Source organism: Lutra lutra, chromosome 4 (assembly GCF_902655055.1).
Source record: "Lutra lutra chromosome 4, mLutLut1.2, whole genome shotgun sequence".
NCBI lineage: Eukaryota > Metazoa > Chordata > Mammalia > Carnivora > Mustelidae > Lutra > Lutra lutra.
The window spans coordinates 146,822,695-146,843,035 of NC_062281.1; the positions used below are offsets into that span (position 1 = coordinate 146,822,695).

Consider the following 20,341-nt stretch of genomic DNA (forward strand, 5'->3'; position numbering starts at 1 on the left):
CTACGACCGCCAGGGCAATTCAAAGACAGCAGACTGTGGCACTTGCCCCTCTGCCTTCCTGTGAAAAAGCTCACTTTGCTTATTCTGGAGCTTCAGACCGAGGGGTAGATTTTAGGTGTGGCACACATTCGGCGACCTACTATGCTGCTCTGAAGGAGCGTGGGCTGTGAACACCACCTGGCATTCTCCTGCTTTGCTCTAGCTCACTGCTATCTCCTCACAAGGAACTTACTATACCCTCCTCTGGAGTCCCAAGTTTTGTGATTGCCACCCAACACACACCTCTAGATTTCCTGTCTGGTGGCCAGTGGGGCTTACACATGTGGCCCCTCAGGGTTATACATATTTGCATGCTTCTAAAGCTACTGCCTGATGGTCTGGCTTTCAATCAACCTGAATCTCCCCTTTCTGGACACTGAAAGGTACTGGCACTTCCTCAACTACCAGGAGCCATTAAAAATACAATACGCTGGGGCACCTGGGTGGCTCAGTCGTTAAGCATCTGCCTTCAGCTCAGGTCATGACCCCAGGGTCCTGGGATCGAGGAGGGGGATCGAGCCCTGTATCATCACATGGGCTCCCTGCTCAGCAGGAAGCCTGCTTCTACCTCTCTCACTCGCCCTGCTTGTGTTCTCTCTCTCACTGTTCCTCTCTCTTTCTTTGTCAATAAATAAATTAATCTTTTGAAAAAAGAAAAAAGAAAGGAAAAATACAATAGGCTGCTCAGACAAGCACAGAGATTTGGGAAACAAGAGCTGTGGAAAGGGCTGAATGAAAATTTTCATCTACACGAGGCCATTCCTTTGAGAATGGGAGAGGCGGCGGTTTCATCAACTGTGTAACAACCAGCACAGAAAGTCAAGCAACATGAAGAAAAACAGGAATGTTCCAAATGAAAGAACAAGAAATAACCTCAGAAGAATACCTTAATAAAATGGAGATAAGCAATTTATCTGATAAAGAGTCCAAAGTTATGGATATAAAGATGATCACTGAATTTGAAAAAAAAGAATGGATGAAAACAGTTAAAACTTCAACAAAGACATGGAAAATATGAGAAAGTACCAAACAGAAGTCACAGAGCTGACGAAAGCAATAACTGAACTGAAAAATACACTAGAGGGGTTCAACAGATGACTAGATAAGTCAGATCAGGCAACTCAAAGACAAAGATCTCACCCAATCAAAGAAGCAAAGGGAAAAACAAATTAAAAAAGTGAAAATAGCTTAAGGGATTTATAAGACATCAAACAAATTAACACTGACTTTTTATAGGGCTCCCAGAAGAAGAGAGACAGAAAAGACAGAAATCTTATTAGGAAATAATGGCTAAAACTTCCCTAACTTGGGGAATGAAAGAGTCATTCTGCTCCAATAAACCCAGAGTTCCAAACAAGATGAAGCCTAAGAGATTCACACCAAGACACATTAGAATTAAAATGCCAAAAGTTAGGGGCGCCTGAGTGGCTCAGTGAGTTAAGCCTCCGCCTTTGGCTCAGGTCATAATCTCAGGCTCCTGAGATCGAACCCTGCTTTGGGATCTCTGCGCGGCAGGGAGCCTGCTTCACCTCTCTCTCTGCCTGCCTCTCTGCCTACTTGTGTTCTTTCTCTCTCTTGTCAAATAAATAAATAAAATCTTAAAAAAAAAAATAAAATGCCAAAAGTTAAAGACAGGAAAAATGAATGAATGAATAAATAAATAAACCTTTAAAAAAAAAAAACTACTAGCAGATATCTGAGCACAAACATTACAGGTCACGAGGGAATGGCATGATATATTCAAAGTGCTAAAAGAAAAAAATGTCAAACCAAAAATACACTAAGTGGCAAAATTATGATTCAGAACTGAAGGAGAGATAAAGAATTTATCTGAAAAGAAAGATGCTAATTAGTAAAGAGAACACATGTGAGAGAAGAAATGTCACTGGAAAAGTAAATATATAGTAAAGGTTGTGGATTATTTAAAAAGCTAGTGTAAAGGTTAAAAAAAAACCAGTGAAAATAACTATGATTACAATAATTAGTTAAGGGATACACAAGAGAAAAAGATGTGAAATATGACATCAAAACCAAAACATGGTGTGGGGTGGTGAGTAAAAATGTTGAGCTTTAGAATGGGATCAAATGTAAGGTATCATCAACTTAAAGTAGACTATTATAGATGTAAGTTGTTATACATAAGTCTCATGGTAACCACAAACTAAAACCAATAGCAAATACACAAAGATAAAAGAACATAAGCACACCACTGAAGAAAGTCATCAAAGCACAAAGGAAGAAAGTCAGAGAAGAAAGGAACAGAGAAAAGCTCAACTACAAAAACAGAGAACAATTAACAAAATGGCAATAAACACATATGTCAATAATTACTTTAAATATAAATGGACTAAAATCTATAACCAAAGACACAGAGCGGCTGAATGTATTAAAAAACAAGATCCATCCACATGCTGCCTATAAGAGACTCACTTCAGATAAAAGGGCACACACAGACTGAAAGTGAAAGGATGGGAAAAAATATTCCATGCAAATGGAAACCAAAGAAAGCTGGAGCAGCCATACTTATATCAGACAACATAAACTTTAAAACAAAGAATAACAGACAAAGAAGGGTGTTATATCATGATAAAGGGATCAGTCAGTCCATAGGAATACTTAAATATTAATAAGGAAATATTAACAGACCTAAAGGGAGAAATAGTGCAATACAATAATAGTAGGGTACTTTAATTCCCCACTAATATCAATGGATAGATTACCTAGACAGAAAATCAGTAAGGAAACATCAGCCTTAAATGACATGTTAGACCAGATGGATTTAACAGACATATACAGACTACGCCATCCAAAAGCAAGAGAATACCCATTCTTCAGGTGCACATGGAATATTTTCTAAGACAGATCATATATTAGGCCACAAAATAAGTCTTAATCAATTTAAGATGACTGAAATTAAACAAAGCATCTCTTCTAGCTGCAATGGTATAAAACAAGAAAATAATTACAAGAAAAACACTAAAAAGTTCACAAATATGTTGCATTTAAACAAAATGCTACTGAACAACCAATGGGTCAAAGAAGAAATGCAAAGAGAAATTTTAAAAAATCTTGAGATAAGCAAAAATGTAAATAAAATATACCAAACTTTATATGATGCAACAAAAGCAATTTTAAGAGGAAAGCTCATGGCAATAAATGCCTACCTTAAGAAACAAGTCTCAAACAACACAACTTTACACAGCAAGGAACTAGAAAAACCAATAAAGCCCAAAGCTTGTAGAAGGAAGAAAATAACAAAGAATATAGCAGAAATAAATGAAATAGAGACTAACATGACAGTAGAGAGGTGCCTGGGTGGCTAAGTTGGTTAAGCCTCTGCCTTCAGCTGAGGTCATGATCCCAGGGTCTGGGATCAAGCCCCATGTTAAACTCTCTGCTCAGAGAGGAACATACTTTTCCCTCTCCTTCTGCATCTGCCTACTGCTCCCCCTGCTTGTGCGCTCTCTCAATTTGGAAAACAACATAACATAATGTAACGTAACATAATGTAACCTAACCTAACCTAATGTAAGGTAACATAATGTAACATAACATAACATAACATGACACAATAAGATGACAGTAGAAAAGATCAATGAAATCATAAGCTGATTCTCTGAAAAATAAACGATATTGGCAAACCTTTAGCTAGACTTAGCAAGAAAAAAAGAGAGAGGACTCAAAATAAAATCAGAAATGAAAGAGATGTTACAACTGATCCCACAGAAATATAAAGAATTGTAAAAGACAACTATGAAGAATTATATGCCAACAAATTGGACAGCTTAGAAGAAACAGATAAATTACTAGAAACATACAATCTTTCAAGACTGAATCAGGTAAAATAGAAAATCTGAATAGACCAACTACTAGCAAGGAGACTGAATCAGAAATTGAAAACCTCCCAATAAATAAAAGTCCAGAACTAGATGGCTTTACTGGTGAATTCTACCAAATAGTCAAAGACAATTTAATACCAATTCTTCTCAAAATCATCCAAAAAAATAGAAGGAGGTGAACTCTTCAAAACATATAAGACTAGCATCACCTTGATACCAAAACACCACACAAAAAAAGAAAATTATAGGCCAAGACCCAATGAACAAAGATGTAAAAATCCTCAACAAAATATTAGCAAACCAAATTCAATAATACACTGAAAGGATCATACACCATGATCCAGTGAGACTGATTCCAGGGATGCAAGTATGGTAGACCATTTCACAAACCAATGTGATACACTATGTTAACAAAATGAAGGATAAAAGTCATAAGATCATCTCAGTAGATGCTGAAAAAAGCATCTGACAGAATTCAACATACATTTATAATAAAAACTCTAAACAAAGCAGGTATAGAGGGAATGTACTTCAACATAATAAATGCCATATATGACAAGCCCATAGCTAAGTTCAGACTCAACGGTGAAAAGGTGAACACTTTTCCTTTAAGATCAAGAACAAGACAAGGATGTCCACTCTTAATATTTTTTTTTCAACATAGTACTGGAAGTCCTAGCCCAGAGCAATTAAACCAGAAAAAGAAACTAAAGGCATCCAAATTGGAAAGGAAGTAAAACTCACTATTTGCAGATATTTATTAGACAAATGATATTTATTACATATAGAAAACATGAGATTTATTACACATAGAAAACTCTAAAGACCCATCCAAAAACTATTAGAATAAATAAATTCAGCAAAGTAGTATACAAAATCAACATGCAAAAATCTGTTGTGTTTCTTTATACTGATACAAAGTATCAAAAAGAGAAATTAAGAAAAAACAATCCCATTTACAATTCCTTCAAAAAGAATAAAATAACTAAAAATAACCAAGAAGATGAAAGATTAGCATGTTGAAAAAGACAAGATATTAATGAAAGAAACTAAAGATGACACAAACAAATGAAAAGCTATTCCATGCTCATGGACTGGAAAAATTATTACCATAAAAATGTCTGTGTTATCGGGACACCTGGGTGGCTCAGTTGGTTAAGCAGCTGCCTTTGGCTCAGGTCATGATCCCAGGGTCCTGGGATTGCGTCCCACATCCGGCTCCTTGCTCGGCAGGGAGCCTGCTTCTTCTTCTGCCTCTGCCTGCCTCTCTGTCTGCCTGTGCGCGCTCTCTCTCTCTCCCTCTGTCTCTGACAAATAAATAAATAAAATCTTAAGAAAAAAAAAATGTCTGTATTATCCTAAGTAATATACAGATTCATGCTATTCCAATGGTATTTTTCACAGAAACAGAACAAATATTTGTATGAAACTACAAAGACCCAGAAGAACCAAAGCAATCTTGAGAAAGAACAAAGCTGGAAGAAACATACTTCCAGATTTCAAACTGTGTTACAAAGCTATAGTAATTAAGACAGTATGGCATTGGCAAAAAAGAGACACACCGATCAACAGAATAGAGAACCCAGAAATAAACCCAAATATAGATCACTCATTAATTTACAACAAAGTTGGGGAAAGGATGGTATCTTCGATAAATGGTGTAAAGAAAACTGGACAGCCACATACAAAAAAATGAAACTGGACCATTATTTTACAGCATATACAAAAATTAATTCAAAATGGATGAAAGACTTGAATCTAAGACCTGAAAACATAAAATTCCTAGAAGAAAGCATAGGCGGTGAACTCCTTGACACAGGTCTTAGTAATTATTTTTTTAATCCAACACCAGAAACAAAGGTCACAAAAGCAAAAAGTCAACAAATGGGGCTACCCCAAACTAAAAAGCTTCTTCTGCACAGTAAAGAAAACCATACACAAAATGGAATGACAACCTACTGAATAGGATAAAATAACTGCAAATCATCTATCTGATAAGGGACTAAAATTCACAATATACAAAGAATTCATAAAATTCAATACCAAAAAACAAACGATCCAATTTAAAAATGGGCAGGAGATCTGAGTAGACAATTTTTCTTTTTTTAAATTATTATGTTCTGTTAGTCAACATACAGTACATCATTAGTTTTTTTTTTTTCTTTAAAGATTTTATTTATTTGACAGACAGAGATCACAAGTAGGCAGAAAGGCAGGCAGAGAGAGAGAGAGAGGAGGAAGCAGGTTCCCCGTGGAGCAGAGAACCCGATGTGGGGCTCGATCCTAGGACCCTGGGATCATGACCTGAGCCAAAGGCAGAGGCTTTAACCCACCGAGCCAGCCAGGCGCCCCCATCATTAGTTTTTGATGTAGTGTTCAACGATTCATTAGTTGCGTGTAACACCCAGTGCTCATCACATCACGTGCCCTCCTTCTTCATACCCACCACCCGGTCACCCCATCCCCCACCCCCGCTCCCTTCTGTAATCCTCAATTTGTTTCCCAGAGTCCAGAGTCTCTCATAGTTTGTCTGAAAACAATCCATCGACAGATGAATAAAGAAATCATGGTGTATAGACACAGACACACAGACACACACGATTATAATACAGCCATAAAAAGAATGAAATCTTGCCATTTGAGACAACACGGATGGAACTTGAGGGTATTATGCTATGTGAAAAAAATCAGAGAAAAACAAATACCACATGATCTCTCTTATATGCGGAATCTAAGACAAACAATAATCAAAAACCAAGCTCATAGATACGGAGAATACAGTGGTGGTTGCAAAGGGAGGGGGTCAAAGTTGAGAAATAGGTGAACTGTTTTTGTTTTGTTTTTAGTTAATAAATGGAATAAATATTCCGATCCATAGTAAGATACATTATCCACTGCACCGTCCCTTTAAACTGAATATTAAAAACAAACAAAAAAACAGGCCTCCAAAGGTACAGGGAAGTTGGTGTCGGTGTGAGGCAGAAGTACACTGTGCATTAAACTTTGCTGCGTCCTACACAAAAATAAATGCAAAGCAGAAACTCTAAAATACCATTCAGCCCTTCAGGATACCCTGATCTGAAAGACTGTCTTCCCAAAGAATCTATGCATTATTCGGGAAAGCTCCAGAGAATAAATGTTCTCCAATGAACCTAACTCCATGGGGCACATCTTGAAAGACGGAAAGGGGAAATACGACTTACAGGAACTCTTCTAGAACCTGCTGAAATTTCAATATCCCCTGAATCTATGACAACAAGCCCAAAAAACAACATTCAACTGCAAGACTGATCCCTCTCAAAAGTTAGGTCAAAACTCTTGCATGCCTGTACCTGCATAAGAAATCATCTTGCCACAGTTACATTAAGAGAAAAAGTACTGAATGGGGTAGGAGTCAAGTGCCTCTTCCCTCTCAGAAGCTGGAAGAATTGAGTAAGACACAATGGATGTTCCATTTGGTCTTCTGCATAAGAAAGGAGGGGTGGTCTTGGAAAATTGTTTAGATATTGTCCAATTCTGCAGTCACAGTTCTACACTATTACAGAAGTAGTCCCATTTCTGAATTCTTTGACCAGATTCAATTATTAACACCAAGCCCAAGGGAAATTTTAAAAATAAAGATGTTTCATTTGGAAAGTAATTTGACTGGATAAAAAGTCATGAAAGTAGGGGCACCTACCTGACTGGCTCAGTTGGTGGAACATATGACTCTTGGCTTTGGGACTATGAGTTCAAGACCCACACCAGGTGTGGAGATTACTTAAAAATTTCTTTTTTAATTTTTAAAAAGTCATAAAATTATATTCCTAAGCCTTCCAGTACTGCCACCTCCAGGCATCTCTCCTAAAGAATAAACCCACTGCCTGTTTAAGGCTATGCGTGTCCCCCGGTGCTGGTGCCATCACTTACACCAGGACACAGAACCTGTCAGCGCCTCCCCTTGACACACTGGTCCAGTTCTGCTGAATAAGACGACACTGGATTCCTCCAAGTAGTTGAGCTGATCTGAGTCATTCCTTTCCACTCAGACAGGAGCTATGCTGAAGCCCAGAGACCAACTTTTTGTGATAGAAAGTTTCTGTCTACAACTACAGGCAAAGGTCACGAAGTTGCTGAACTGAGAAACGCTATTATTCTAAGACGGTTCATATATCAACATAAAACCATTCTTGGACTAAAGTTTTAATACAAACATGAAGTCAATAAATCTATCCTATCTCTCATCCCTGTTATGCTTGGACAACGTCTCCAACTCCTTCCTTCCCTGCTGCTCTAGTTTTTCCTTGTTTCCATTGCCAGACCCACCCCCCAAGACCCTCCAGCCTAACTACCCATCACAATGCATGGAATCGCCTTGAATGGTCAAGAAACAACTCCACACCCTGACCTCTTCACCAAATGTTCTCTCAAACTCTTCTGTTCTCTCTACAGCTTCTGATTCTCTGCCACAAATGCCGCTCAAGTGAGTGAGTGATGCTCATTGTCTTGATCTGGGTAGTTGGAAAAGGGGGGAGGGGCAAGATTTTCTAAACTTCATTCCCTTCACTAAGCCATTACATTCCTACCCTTGTTTCAAAAGTGAATCCCTACTCTGATACCTCTCCTTTTAATCCCACATTACTTCTACCTCATCATTGTTTTAAAATAACCTTTACCTAAATGACAAAAAATATAAAAATAAAAAGTCTCTTGGGATTCCTGCCCACGGACACAAACAGCACTTCTATTTGTACTTTCCTTTTCATTCCTGGCATCTGTCTCTGTGGAGGAGGTAAACTTCCTCCCATCAAACCACCAAAGGTCCATCTCTCTAGGTGTGCCATGTCCTTCTCTCCCTTCACCCTCACCAGGGACCATGTTTAATCACCCCCTTTCTAGCACTGACATATTCCTTAGCTGGATCTTCCCCAGAAAGACACAAAGACACACACACATACGATACATATGTCGTTATATATGTATAACTCCTCCTTACCTCAATCTAGTAATACCCTCTAGCTACATAATAACATGCATTATATCTGTCTCTTTTCATGACCAGGATTATGAAAATGCTAGTCTTCCTGGACTAACTGTGCCCAATTTCAGATCTGTTCAATTCTCAGCCCACTATTCTCTAATTCTACTTCACTAAAACTGTTCTATGCTTACCAAGGGCATCCGTGTGGCCGAACCCCGTGCAAACATTTCTGTTTTATCCGCTCTGATCTCTCTGAAGCACATCATGAGGGTCTATGATGACCTTTTGTTAAAATGTTCTCCTCCGCAGGGGTGCCCGGGTGGCTCAGCTGGTTAGAGCGTCTGACTTCTGATTTCAGCCTAGGTCAAGATCTCAGGGCTGTGGGATGGAGCCCCACAATGGGATCTGCACTCATCAGGGAGTCTGCTTGAGGATTTTTTCTTTCTCTCCCTCTGCCCCCTTCTTGCCAGCACACACCTTTTCTCTCTAAAATAAATAAATCTTAAAAAACAAAATATCCTCCACCTCAGTTTCTACGCCTATCTCTAGGTTCATCGATTGCTTCCAGTGTTTTGTTCATTCCACGATGCTACTTTCTTCTTCTCTTCATACCTGCCATATCGCTGCTTTGCAGGACCGCAGTTGTGGCCCTAGGCTCTTTTTATTATCTGAGCTTACCCTGGATGACTACTCAAATCTGGCAGTTTCACCTACACTTGATCTTGGTCCCAGTAATCCACATCAGGATAGACCTCAACATTAATCCCCAGAATCACACATCTAATTGATTCTACTTAACTTTGTGGAACCCACAACATGTCTCAAACTAAATTCATTTTCCCTTCTAACCTGTTCATGCTCCTATAAACTTTTTTAAAAATTCGAGTACAACAGATGATGTTACATTCGTTTCAGGTGTACAACACAGTGATTCCGCAGTTCTATACATTGGGAAAAGCTCACTGAGAAAAATGTAGCTACCATCTGTCACCCTAAAAATTATCACATTATTAACTATATTCCTTAGGTTGTACTTATCTTTATGACTTATTTATTTTATAATCCCCTTCACCCATTTTGCCCATCTCTCTTCCCCCTCCCCTCTGGCATCTACCAGTTTGTTCTGTTTATAAGACAGTTTCTGTTTGTTCATCTATTCGTGTGTTTTGTTTTTTAGATTCCGCATGTAAGTGAAATCATATGGTATTTGTCTTTCACTATCCAAACTATCTCATTTAGTGTAACACCCTCTATATCTATCTATGCTGTTGAGAATGGCAATATTTCATTTTTTTAATCACTGAGTAATATTCCATTGCATATATACATCTTTTTTTTTTTTTTTTTAGATTTTGCTTATTTGTTTGAAAGCAAGCAAGCAAGAAAGAACACAGAATGAAAAGGAGAAGCAAGACTCCCTGCTGAGCAGAGAGCCTGACATGGGGCTTAATCCCAGAACCCTGGGATCACGACCTGAACTGAGGCAGATGTTTAACCGACTAACCACCAAGGTGCCCCAACATCTTCTTTATCCATTCATTTATCAATGGACACTTAAGTTGCCTCCTTTGCTCCTATGAAAGAATTAATGGTGCCACAATGCATTTATTGTCCCGGTCCAGAAACGCAAGTCATCCTCAACTATGTCCTCTTGCCCTGACACGTTATCAGTCACCAATTCCACCAAACTCTCTGTCTCTCGAATCCATTCCATCCTTAATTTGTCTATATGTCTTGCTTACATTGTTAAAATAAACTCTTAATTAAACTCTTATTTTCTAAGCAAATATTCTGTGTAATCCGTTTTTCACACAACTGCAAGAATACAAACTTGTATAAATGCTTCGATGTTAAGTATATGATATTCTCATAATAATTGTCTAATGTTCAATTTTATTCATATTTTCTGTATTTTCCAAATGTTCCATCCTCATCCTGCCTTTTTTTTAAATAAGAGCAAAAAGAAAACGATCATGTGAAAACAAAGATAAATGGTAACATACCACGCATCAGCGGTATATCTGGAAGACGATGGTCCCATGTATGCCGAGGCCTTGGACACAACCCGGGTCCTGGGGAGTTGGTATAAGGGCAAATCTTCTTGCTCCCTTCTTTGAGCCACATCCAGGAGTTCAACAAGCAAGCCAGGACCCTGGACATCATTTGGAATCATCACGCCTAAAGAGCAAACCCAGACAGTAGGATGCTTTTTTTCATCCTTCATTCCTTCAAGAAATAGTTACAGGCATCTACTAGGGGCAGAACCTTCAAGTCAGAACTCTCATTTATATTAAACTAGATAAATAAAATGTTTAATATGTCATATGATGACAAGTAGTGTGGTAAAAAATGAAGCAATGAAGGGGGCGAGGGACTGCTCAGTGGAAGAGAGTTAGAATTTTACATATGGCCTCATGGAAAAGATGACATTTTAGCAATAGAAATATTTTATCAAAAGAACCCCCTTAATGACTGTACTCTAATCTCACTACTCATTTTCCCATATCAACCTAACTGCAGGCACTCCTACAACATTTCACTTATTTAAAAAAAATAATTCCACAGAATAACAAATAACCAAATAAAAACACTTACATTAAATTTTTTTTTTAATTTTAATTTCAGCATATTAACACACAGTGTTACATTACGTTCAGGTGTATAATATAGTGATCTGACAATTCTATACATCACCCAGCGCTTATAATGTTAAGAAAACACATTTTTAATGGGGCTGTGTTTACAAATTTCAGAATTCATTTACATTTGTTTACCTCATTTGATTCTCATACCAAACTATGAGTTAGAGGGAAAAGATACTAGCAACCATATTTTATACACAGAGAAACTCAGGCTAAGGAATTTTTTGCCAAGTGCCATGTGCAAATTTACCTGATGTGACATCTGTGTCATTTCCTCATTTACTGAAAAAAAGACTAGGGCAGAGTGGTGTACAGAGTCCTAGGACATATAATAGAGACCTGCGCGTGCGCTGGCATAGGTCCATTAATCACCCTTAGGATACACCCCAGTAACTGATAAGAAATTCTCAGCCAATCTTTCTTCAGCATAGTAGACAAATATAATGAACTAAGATCAAATGCCTTCCTTAAATCCACACATTTATAAGATTTTTTGGAGTTCTGGCTTTTTAGAAAATCAGAAATGATTTCTTTTTTTTTTTTTTTTTTTTTTTTTTTTTTTTTTTTTTTTTTTTTTTTAAAGATTTTATTTATTTATCTGACAGAGAGAGATCACAAGTAGGCAGAGAGGCAGGCAGAGAGAGAGGAAGGGAAGCAGGCTTCCTGCTGAGCAGCGAGCCCGATGCGGGACTCGATCCCAGGACTCTGGGATCATGACCTGAGCCGAAGGCAGCGGCTTAACCCACTGAGCCACCCAGGCGCCCCAGAAATGATTTCTAAGAGAGAGAGAAATTGGGGCACCTGGGTGGCTCAGTCGTTAGGTGTCTGCCTTCAGCTCAGGTCCTGATCCCAGGTTCCTGGGATCGAGCCCTGCCATCGGGCTCCTGCTCGGTGGGAAGCCTGCCTCACCCTCTCCTCCTCCCCCTGCCTGTATTCCCTCTCTCACTGTGTTTCTGTCAAATACATAAATAAAATCTTAAAAATAATAATAATAAAGAGAAATTATCCTAAAATTTTTCCTATAAGCATGACCTAAACTCTTTCCATTTCTTTGTCATGAACAAACTTTCAGTAAACTCAGTACTACCACTTTTTATCTGGAATAAATAAAATAAAAATCCAGAAAATCTGGAATCAGGATCTAATCAGTTGGTAATGCAACAGAACCCGAAGAGAGGATGCAAGTAATTGTAATGCTCAGGGGTACTATAGGAAGTCTCAGGGGCCTGTGCCTCATCCCCGTGTACCCTTCCCTCTTGTCCACAGGCACCTACATTCCTGCGAAGCACTCTAATCCATATCATGGCTTCAGAGTTCTAGCTTTGCCTAAGCCTGTCTCCTCCCCACTGAGGAGAGACCGGAGTGGGACCAGACTCTGGCTGGAAGGCCAACACCAGTGTTAGGAAGAGGGAACAGGCTCTATCTGCAGAGTGCTTTCCCATCCACCTATGCTGGTAAAAGTGCCCTTTTCAATTATGGCTCTGGGTTTCATAGGTTGCCTCAGTCTGTATAAAGCTTTTCATTACCTGTTCCGCACAAAGCCTGCTCGTGCCCTTTGCCCCCCTCCTCCTCCACGGACCTTGGTGCTTGGACTCAGACATACATTTCTCATCTGTCACGGTGTCTGACACACTCACTCTTTACAGAGCTGCTCACCCAGTGCACCATGGTACCCGGAGCTCATAAAACAAATCGAGTCCTCGAGGGCCTATGCAGGTGTTGGGCAAGGGCCATACGGGTGCACAAAGGTTAAAAAAACAAAGGAGCTAAAAAAAAAAAAAAAAAAGAGTTCCTGGACAAATGGAGGTTAATGTTTATAGAAGAGGAATGGGGGAAATTTTCCAAAGGTTTATACTTGGTGAGGTGCAAGAACAGAACGGTCAACAAAATAAAGGCAAGAAGAATCCGAGCCGAGGGAAGGGTGGGTTATGTGTACCGAGGCCACTGCAGAAGGAGGGAGGGCTGGGAGTTGCAATGCTGCTGAATAACCACAGGTAAGTGGCATTTCACTTTCTCATTCAACAAATATTTCCTGAGCACCTGCTACGGTAACACAATCAGATTGCCTTGCCTTCCAGAAGCCCAGTTTATAACAAGAGCTGGGGATGCAAATGCGTAAGTGTGCCTGACTCTTGGGTGCAATGACGGACTCGCCCAGGCTTCCCTGGAGGTACCATCCAGGCAGGGGCAGTCAAACATCAGGAAACAGAACTACTTTCTGTCTGAAACCTAAAACTTGTAACACTAAGTGTATTATTGATTGGGAATTTATCATGTGTGCTTCACTTTATGAATTATGCTAATTTATAGGTTCAGTTTCACAGCCCATGAAGGGTAGAGGCTCTTCGAGGCTGCAAAACGTTGGCTTAAGTATAGGCTCAACAACAGCCCTTTACACATAAGGTTCTCAGAAATAATTTTCTAATTAATTGTTCAGAAAAAGAAATTTAGTCGTTCAGAGATAAATCTAACATCGCCTGTTACTAATAATTAGTGGTCAAAGAGTCACAGATTTGAAAGAGGGCTTAGAGGACACTTAGCCTAAATCTTTCATTTTATAGGTGGGGCGTGGAGAAGCCTGCGGGATTGCCCGGTGGTGCAGAGGGACCTGGGACTGAAAGTCAGCCGTCTGCTGGACGGGATCTCGAGAGCAAAGTCAAACCTTGAGTAGAATGAAGTCAATATGGATGCCGCTGAAATCCGTGTCAGCTCTGTATTAATAATTTCTCAGCCTACCTACAGTTAGCATTAATCCCAACTGTCATGCCTACTGCACAGCATCCTAGAGGCTTTCAAAAATTTCCTTAACAGCATGTGGTTACAAATGCTTTTCCGGTGAGGACAGATCTAACATACACAAGTCTAACTTCACTCCCCAAACTATAATCTCTAAAAAAAAAAAATCAATTTCCAGGGCCTTGCAAAGTATTAGGTTAAGGCAGTGTAGTGGGCAGACTGGGGACCTCTCTAAAAGACAGACCCAACCACGGAACCGATGAATGGGACCTTACTTTGATTTAAAAAAGTCTTCGTGGATATAATTAAGCATTGTGAGATGAGACCATCCTGGGTTACCCAAGTGGGCCCGAAATCCAATGACAGATGTCCTTATAAGAGGCAAAGAAGAGAAGACACAGGGATAAGAGAGGACAGCAGTGTGAAGACAGAGGCAGACATCACAGTGAAGCAGCCATGAGCCAAGAAAAGGTACAGCCACCAGAAGCAGGAAAAAGCAAAATTTCCCTCAGGCCTTCAGTAGCAGCACAGCATCTTGATTTAGGACTTCAGGCCTTGAGAACAGTGAGGGAATTAAGCCACCAAGTTGGTGCCAATTTGGTAATCACTTGCCAATCACTTAAATAATACACAGAGCAGAGCTCAAGAGGGACTATTTTCCCTGTGTTCTTCCCAGCTCTGCTGCTCCTCCCCACACATACTCACCCCTGTTAGCCAGTCTATCCTTTTAATCCTAACAGCACAAAGCAGCAAATGATTTTCAACCAGGAGCAATTGTAGCCCCCAGGGGACATTTGGCAATGTCTGGAGACACTTGATTTTGATCATGACTCAGAATGAGAGTACCACTGGCATTAGGGTTAAAAGGCAGGAAAGCTGCTGAACATTCTACCATGCCCAGGTCAGCTCTCCTCAGCAAAGAGTCACTTTGTCCAAAATAGTAATGACATTGCTATAAAGTATCAATGACAATCAAACAGATATGGCCTATTAATTTAGTTATTCCTTCATTTGTGTCATGAATCTTCTCCACGTACTTAGAGGACAATAGAAATGTGGTAAATTTTTAAAAACAGTATAATGCGACACTTGTGGGAGAAAAAGCCCCATTTTTATCTGAGTCACGATTAGTTATGTATCATGAAAAACTGGATAAACTCTGGATAAAATCTAATCTTAGATATTCAAAATTAACTACCCATGCTGTGTTTTGACTCACAGGGAAGTGACAACTGTTATCATCTCATAGATGACTCCAATCTTTTTTTTTTTTTTTTTTTTGAGAGAGCGAGCGAGAGGGGATAAGGAGAGGCAGGCAGGGGGAGAGAATCTGAAGCAGGCTACACACTCAGAAAAGAGCCCAACGCTGGGCTTGACCTCACGACCCTAAAATCATGACCTGAGCTGAAATCAAGAGCCAGACACTTAACAAACTGAGCCACCAATTGATGGCTTCAATCTTTAACACTAAGGATTCCATTCTTCAGAATTCAACAGAATGCTGAATTCATAGAAACCATTTTATAACCTTCTATAGTGCACTCTGGCCCTACAATGCATTACCATACAACTAAGAACTGCCCAAAGAGAAAGACTTCCTATAAGCAGACTCATAACACATGAAGGACAGCATAAATCCTGAACAATGGCTCTATAAATCCCAGTGCTATGAAAGAACTTAACTGTCTCACCTAGGGATCTTAATAATATAACAGCCTTCGATATTTCAGTGTTGGATGAAGAAAAATTATGTTTCAAAGTCAAGTTTTCAAAATTGTATAAGAATCAATATTGGGGGTAGGCAAGGAGAGGCACTACACTTTTAGGATTCTTTAATGGAAACTAAGTTATTAATGCACCAAAACTGACCATAATATATGGCTATAAAAATGTTTCATTAATGTTTAAAATATGCCTCTCTTTATTAATATTTAACAACCCCATTCATTGAGCTAACAGTATCACTTAATAGCATCAGAGATTTTTAATATATATTAGTAGACTTATTTCAGATTTAGCACATAAGGTACTAGTTTTAGTTTTAATCCATACAGCTCATAAAAAGCAAAATCAACCATTGAAAATACAGCCCTCACAGAAAACAGAATCTGAAACTTCTCCATTGACGTACGAGCCATGTTTATTCTTTGAGATATTCTGAAGTAGATTAACAGATTTAAATTTGCATCATAATGAGTGAAAATATGACAGTAAGAGTTATCGTATATAAAAACAAAACTGAGAGATGGCAGAATAATGTAATTTGTGTTAATGAGAAACAAAACCACAAACCTAAATCCAGACTGCTTTTTGTTAATGAATTAAGATTTTCCAGATCATCAAATCTGCCTTGTTGACTGTTTCCTTCAGATGAGGATATGGAGGGTAGGGAACTGATGCCAAAATTTTCTTTCATCTTGAGAGGAAGAAAGACAGAAATGCATTAGTACTGTGTGATAAAGTGAGGAACATTGTAATGTTGTTCAAACCACGTAACAATAATAGCAGAAAACTGGCCCTACAAATGTATCTGCAAAGTAACAGGTTAATACAATATATTTCCTTTGGCTAACATACAACTAACTCATGGGTCACACTGGATCACAACCTCAAAAGCTTCACCAATGATCCCAAAACAACTTGGTGGGGGATTTTCATAGCTCTAAGCTCTTGCTTTGCCCTCCCTATCACTTTTATCTGCCTGGTGAATACCAGTTACCCAAACCTAAAATAAAGCACAGTCAATAATTTTTGCGCTTTCTGCTTGTTTTCCTTTGATACATATCTCCTATGGTTTCCAAAAGTTATAATCTTCCAGAACAAACAATCTTCACTAATATATTTTATTATGATATATTTTTTAAAGATTTTACTTATTTATTTGAGAGAGAGAGAGAGAGAGTGAGAGAGAGCATGAGCAGGGAGCAAGAAGAGGCAGAAGCAGAGGCTCCATCCCACGATCTTAGGATCATGACCTGAGCTGAAGGGAGATACTTAACCAATTGATCCACCCAGGTACCCCTATTATTATATCTTACAAACTTTTATAGGCATAAAATGAAATGATACCATCAGGGCCACCAGAGGGACATACCTCAATTAAGATGAGTAACACTGTTATTCTCTATTGTTGGAAATTTAAGTCATTTAAAACAAAAAAAGTGAATGACATCTTTTATATGGTCCATTGTGTACATTAAGTGGTTATATTGGTCAGACTTCAATGGTAAGAGAAGGATGTCTCATAAATTGATGTACCAAAAACTGCTAACTTTTTCCATTCAGATTATGAATATAGCTAAGTACAGAACTCTATCAGATATCCAATGGAGCTTACAGAACATAGAATTCAACTCAAATATTAAATTGGGGTGAGAAAGTAGCTACAACAACCTAGCTGTCTATAGAATAAAAGAAGCAAGAAGAATTTCTTAGAGAGGCAATTAAGGAGGAGATGACAGGCACTAAATACTTAGAAGAAATTTTACAGCAAATTTTGGACTTAAAAAATGTTAATGGCAATTTTGTAACAGGAATAAGAGAATTAATATCTGAATCTGAATTTCAATAGAGAGAGTTAACTCCTTAGGAAAATGAGTTTTTCTAAATAGAGAAGAAAATAAGAACATACAATCAGTGTTAGGTAACTAATCCTCAGGCAAGGGTCAGATCTTTTGAAAAGCGGCAAAAAATTTAGACACTCCTCCAGAGAATATATGAAGGTAGCCAATGAGCATATGCAAAATTGCTCAACTTTTCCTAATAATAGTAATTAGAAAAATGTATATCAAAACCACAATAAGATATACTACTTTGCACCTTAAAAAAAAAAAAAAAAAAAAAACAGAAAACAGTTATTGGGGCACCGGGGTGGCTCAGTGGGTTAAAGCCTCTGCCTTTGGCTCAGGTCATGATCTCGGGGTCCTGGGATGGAGCCCCACATTGGGCTCTCTGCTCAGCAGGGAGCGTGTTTCCCCCCTTCTCTCTGCCTGCCTCTCTGCCTACTTGTGATTTCTCTCTTTCTCAAATAAATAAATAAAATATTTTTTAAAAAAAGAAAGAAAGAAAACAGGTATTGGCAGGCATGTGGAAAATTTGGAAAATTTGTGCACGATGGGTGGGAATATAAAATGGTGCAACTACTGTAGAAATAAGACAGTGGTTCCCCCCCAAAATTAAACAGAGACTTGCCATATGGATCTAGCAATTTAACTTTTGGGTATATACACCAAAAAATTTAAAAAATAATCATTTGAATTATACCTTTCTGATCATTTACTTAAATCCACTCATTAATCATTTAATAATCACTGGCATTTATACCAGTGCTTGCGGCAGTATTATTCACAGTAGCCAGAAGTAGAAATAATCCAGATGTTCATCGACTGATGAATGGTTAAACAGACTTGAATACACACACACACACACACACACACACACACACACACAGTGGAATATTATTCAGCCTTATAAAGGGAGAAAATTCCAAAACTTGCTACAATGTGGATGAACCTGGAAGGCATCGTGCTAAATGAAATAAGCCTCACACAAGAAGACAAACACTCTATGATTCCACTTAAATGAGGTACCTAAAGTCATCATAATTCTTAGAGAAAGAAAGTAGGACTATGGCTGTTTGCCAGGGGATGAGAGAAGGGGAGAATGGATAGTTACTGTTTAATAGGGACAGACTTTCAATCTATTAACAAACCTAACTAAAAAAAGCCCTTATCTTCCATCAATTTCCCCCTTATAATTACCTTCCTGCAGCTGTGACCCTAAAACCTAAACTCCTCTTCCTTTGTCTTGTCACTTCTCAATAAATGTATCGTTCTTTGTTAAGAAGCTATATAAGCCCAAGCTCTAACCACCCCTTTGAGTTACTCATCACTGAGTTTGTACTGCATGAGTGCATGCCACACTAGTTAATAAACATTTTTTTAAGATTATTTATTTATTTATTTGACAGAGAGAGAGATCACAAGTAGGCAGAGAGGCAGGCAGAGAGAGAGGAGGAAGCAGGCTCCCTGCTGAGCAGAGAGCCCAATGTGGGGCTCGATCCCAGGACCCCGGGATCATGACCTGAGCCGAAGGCAGAGGCTTTAACCCACTGAGCCACCCAGGCGCCCTAATAAATTGTCTTTCTTTTGTTAATCTTTCATCAGCTTAATTTCCAAGGCCCCAGCCAAAGAACCAAGAGGGTAGAGGAAAAACTTTCCTCTTTTACACTGCCATCATTGTGGAGTTCAGGAAAGGAGGAAAAGAATGCCCAAAACAAGAAGATATAATTATTTAAAGAAAATGAAATATTGTGCAGACAAGACATATTAGGGCTGAAAGTAATTTTTTTTCAAGAGAGAGTGTATAAGTTGGAGGGGAGGGGAGGAGCAGAGGAAGAGGGAGAGAGAAAGAATCCCTAACAGGCTCCTGACATGGAGCCCCACGTGGGACTCAATCTCACAACCCTGAGATCATGACCTGAGCCAAAACCAAGAGTTGCACATTTAATCGACTAAGCCACCCAGGCACCACTGGGGTGGAAACAAGTTTAATCAGTGCCGTTTTAGAGAGCTTATAGGTCACCTCACAGAATCAGAAATAGAAAATAAAAAGAAAGAAGCTAGGAAATTTAACACAGATTTAGTAATTAGGATGCATGTCTTTCAAATTGTGAGCAATGAATGTTGCTATAAACAAGCTTTTTAAAATAGCACTTTAACAAACAATAGAGTAAATGGTTATATAGTGAAGATCATGACTATGCACTTAGAAAAGGAATTTTAAGCCTATTGTTATGCAAATGAGTACTTGAGATAAGGAAAAAATTCTGACTGATAGTATGGATTAAAAAATTACTGTATCTCAAACAACCTAGATGAAAATTAAGATGATATATTCCAAAAACTGTATTAAATGATGGGAAAGTGCTTCTAGTGATAATGTATTTATAGACATAAATATGTACCGAAGCCATCTGAACACAATTATGTCATTAAATGTGAGAACAGGCAAAAAATTTAATATTTGGGAGTTTAAAAAATGTTAATGCTTAAATTTATAAAGTAAATACTGTGAATGTACCTGTGACTATTTAATCTAGAACCCTAAAAGTTTATATACTAAAA

At 38.6% G+C, this 20,341-nt stretch overlaps 1 protein-coding gene across 5 annotated transcripts in view; it reads right to left on the bottom strand.

Annotated features, from left to right (window-relative positions):
* The window catches only part of PATJ (PATJ crumbs cell polarity complex component), a 373,314-nt gene that overhangs the window by 242,815 nt on the left and 110,158 nt on the right, over nucleotides 1-20,341 (bottom strand). For all 5 annotated transcript variants that reach the window (XM_047724601.1, XM_047724598.1, XM_047724600.1 and 2 more), the window contains 2 exons: nucleotides 16,509-16,632; nucleotides 10,842-11,016 (listed from right to left, as the gene is read on the bottom strand). In XM_047724601.1, coding sequence (XP_047580557.1) covers nucleotides 10,842-11,016; nucleotides 16,509-16,632 — 299 coding nt within the window. The remainder of the gene's footprint in view (nucleotides 1-10,841; nucleotides 11,017-16,508; nucleotides 16,633-20,341) is intronic.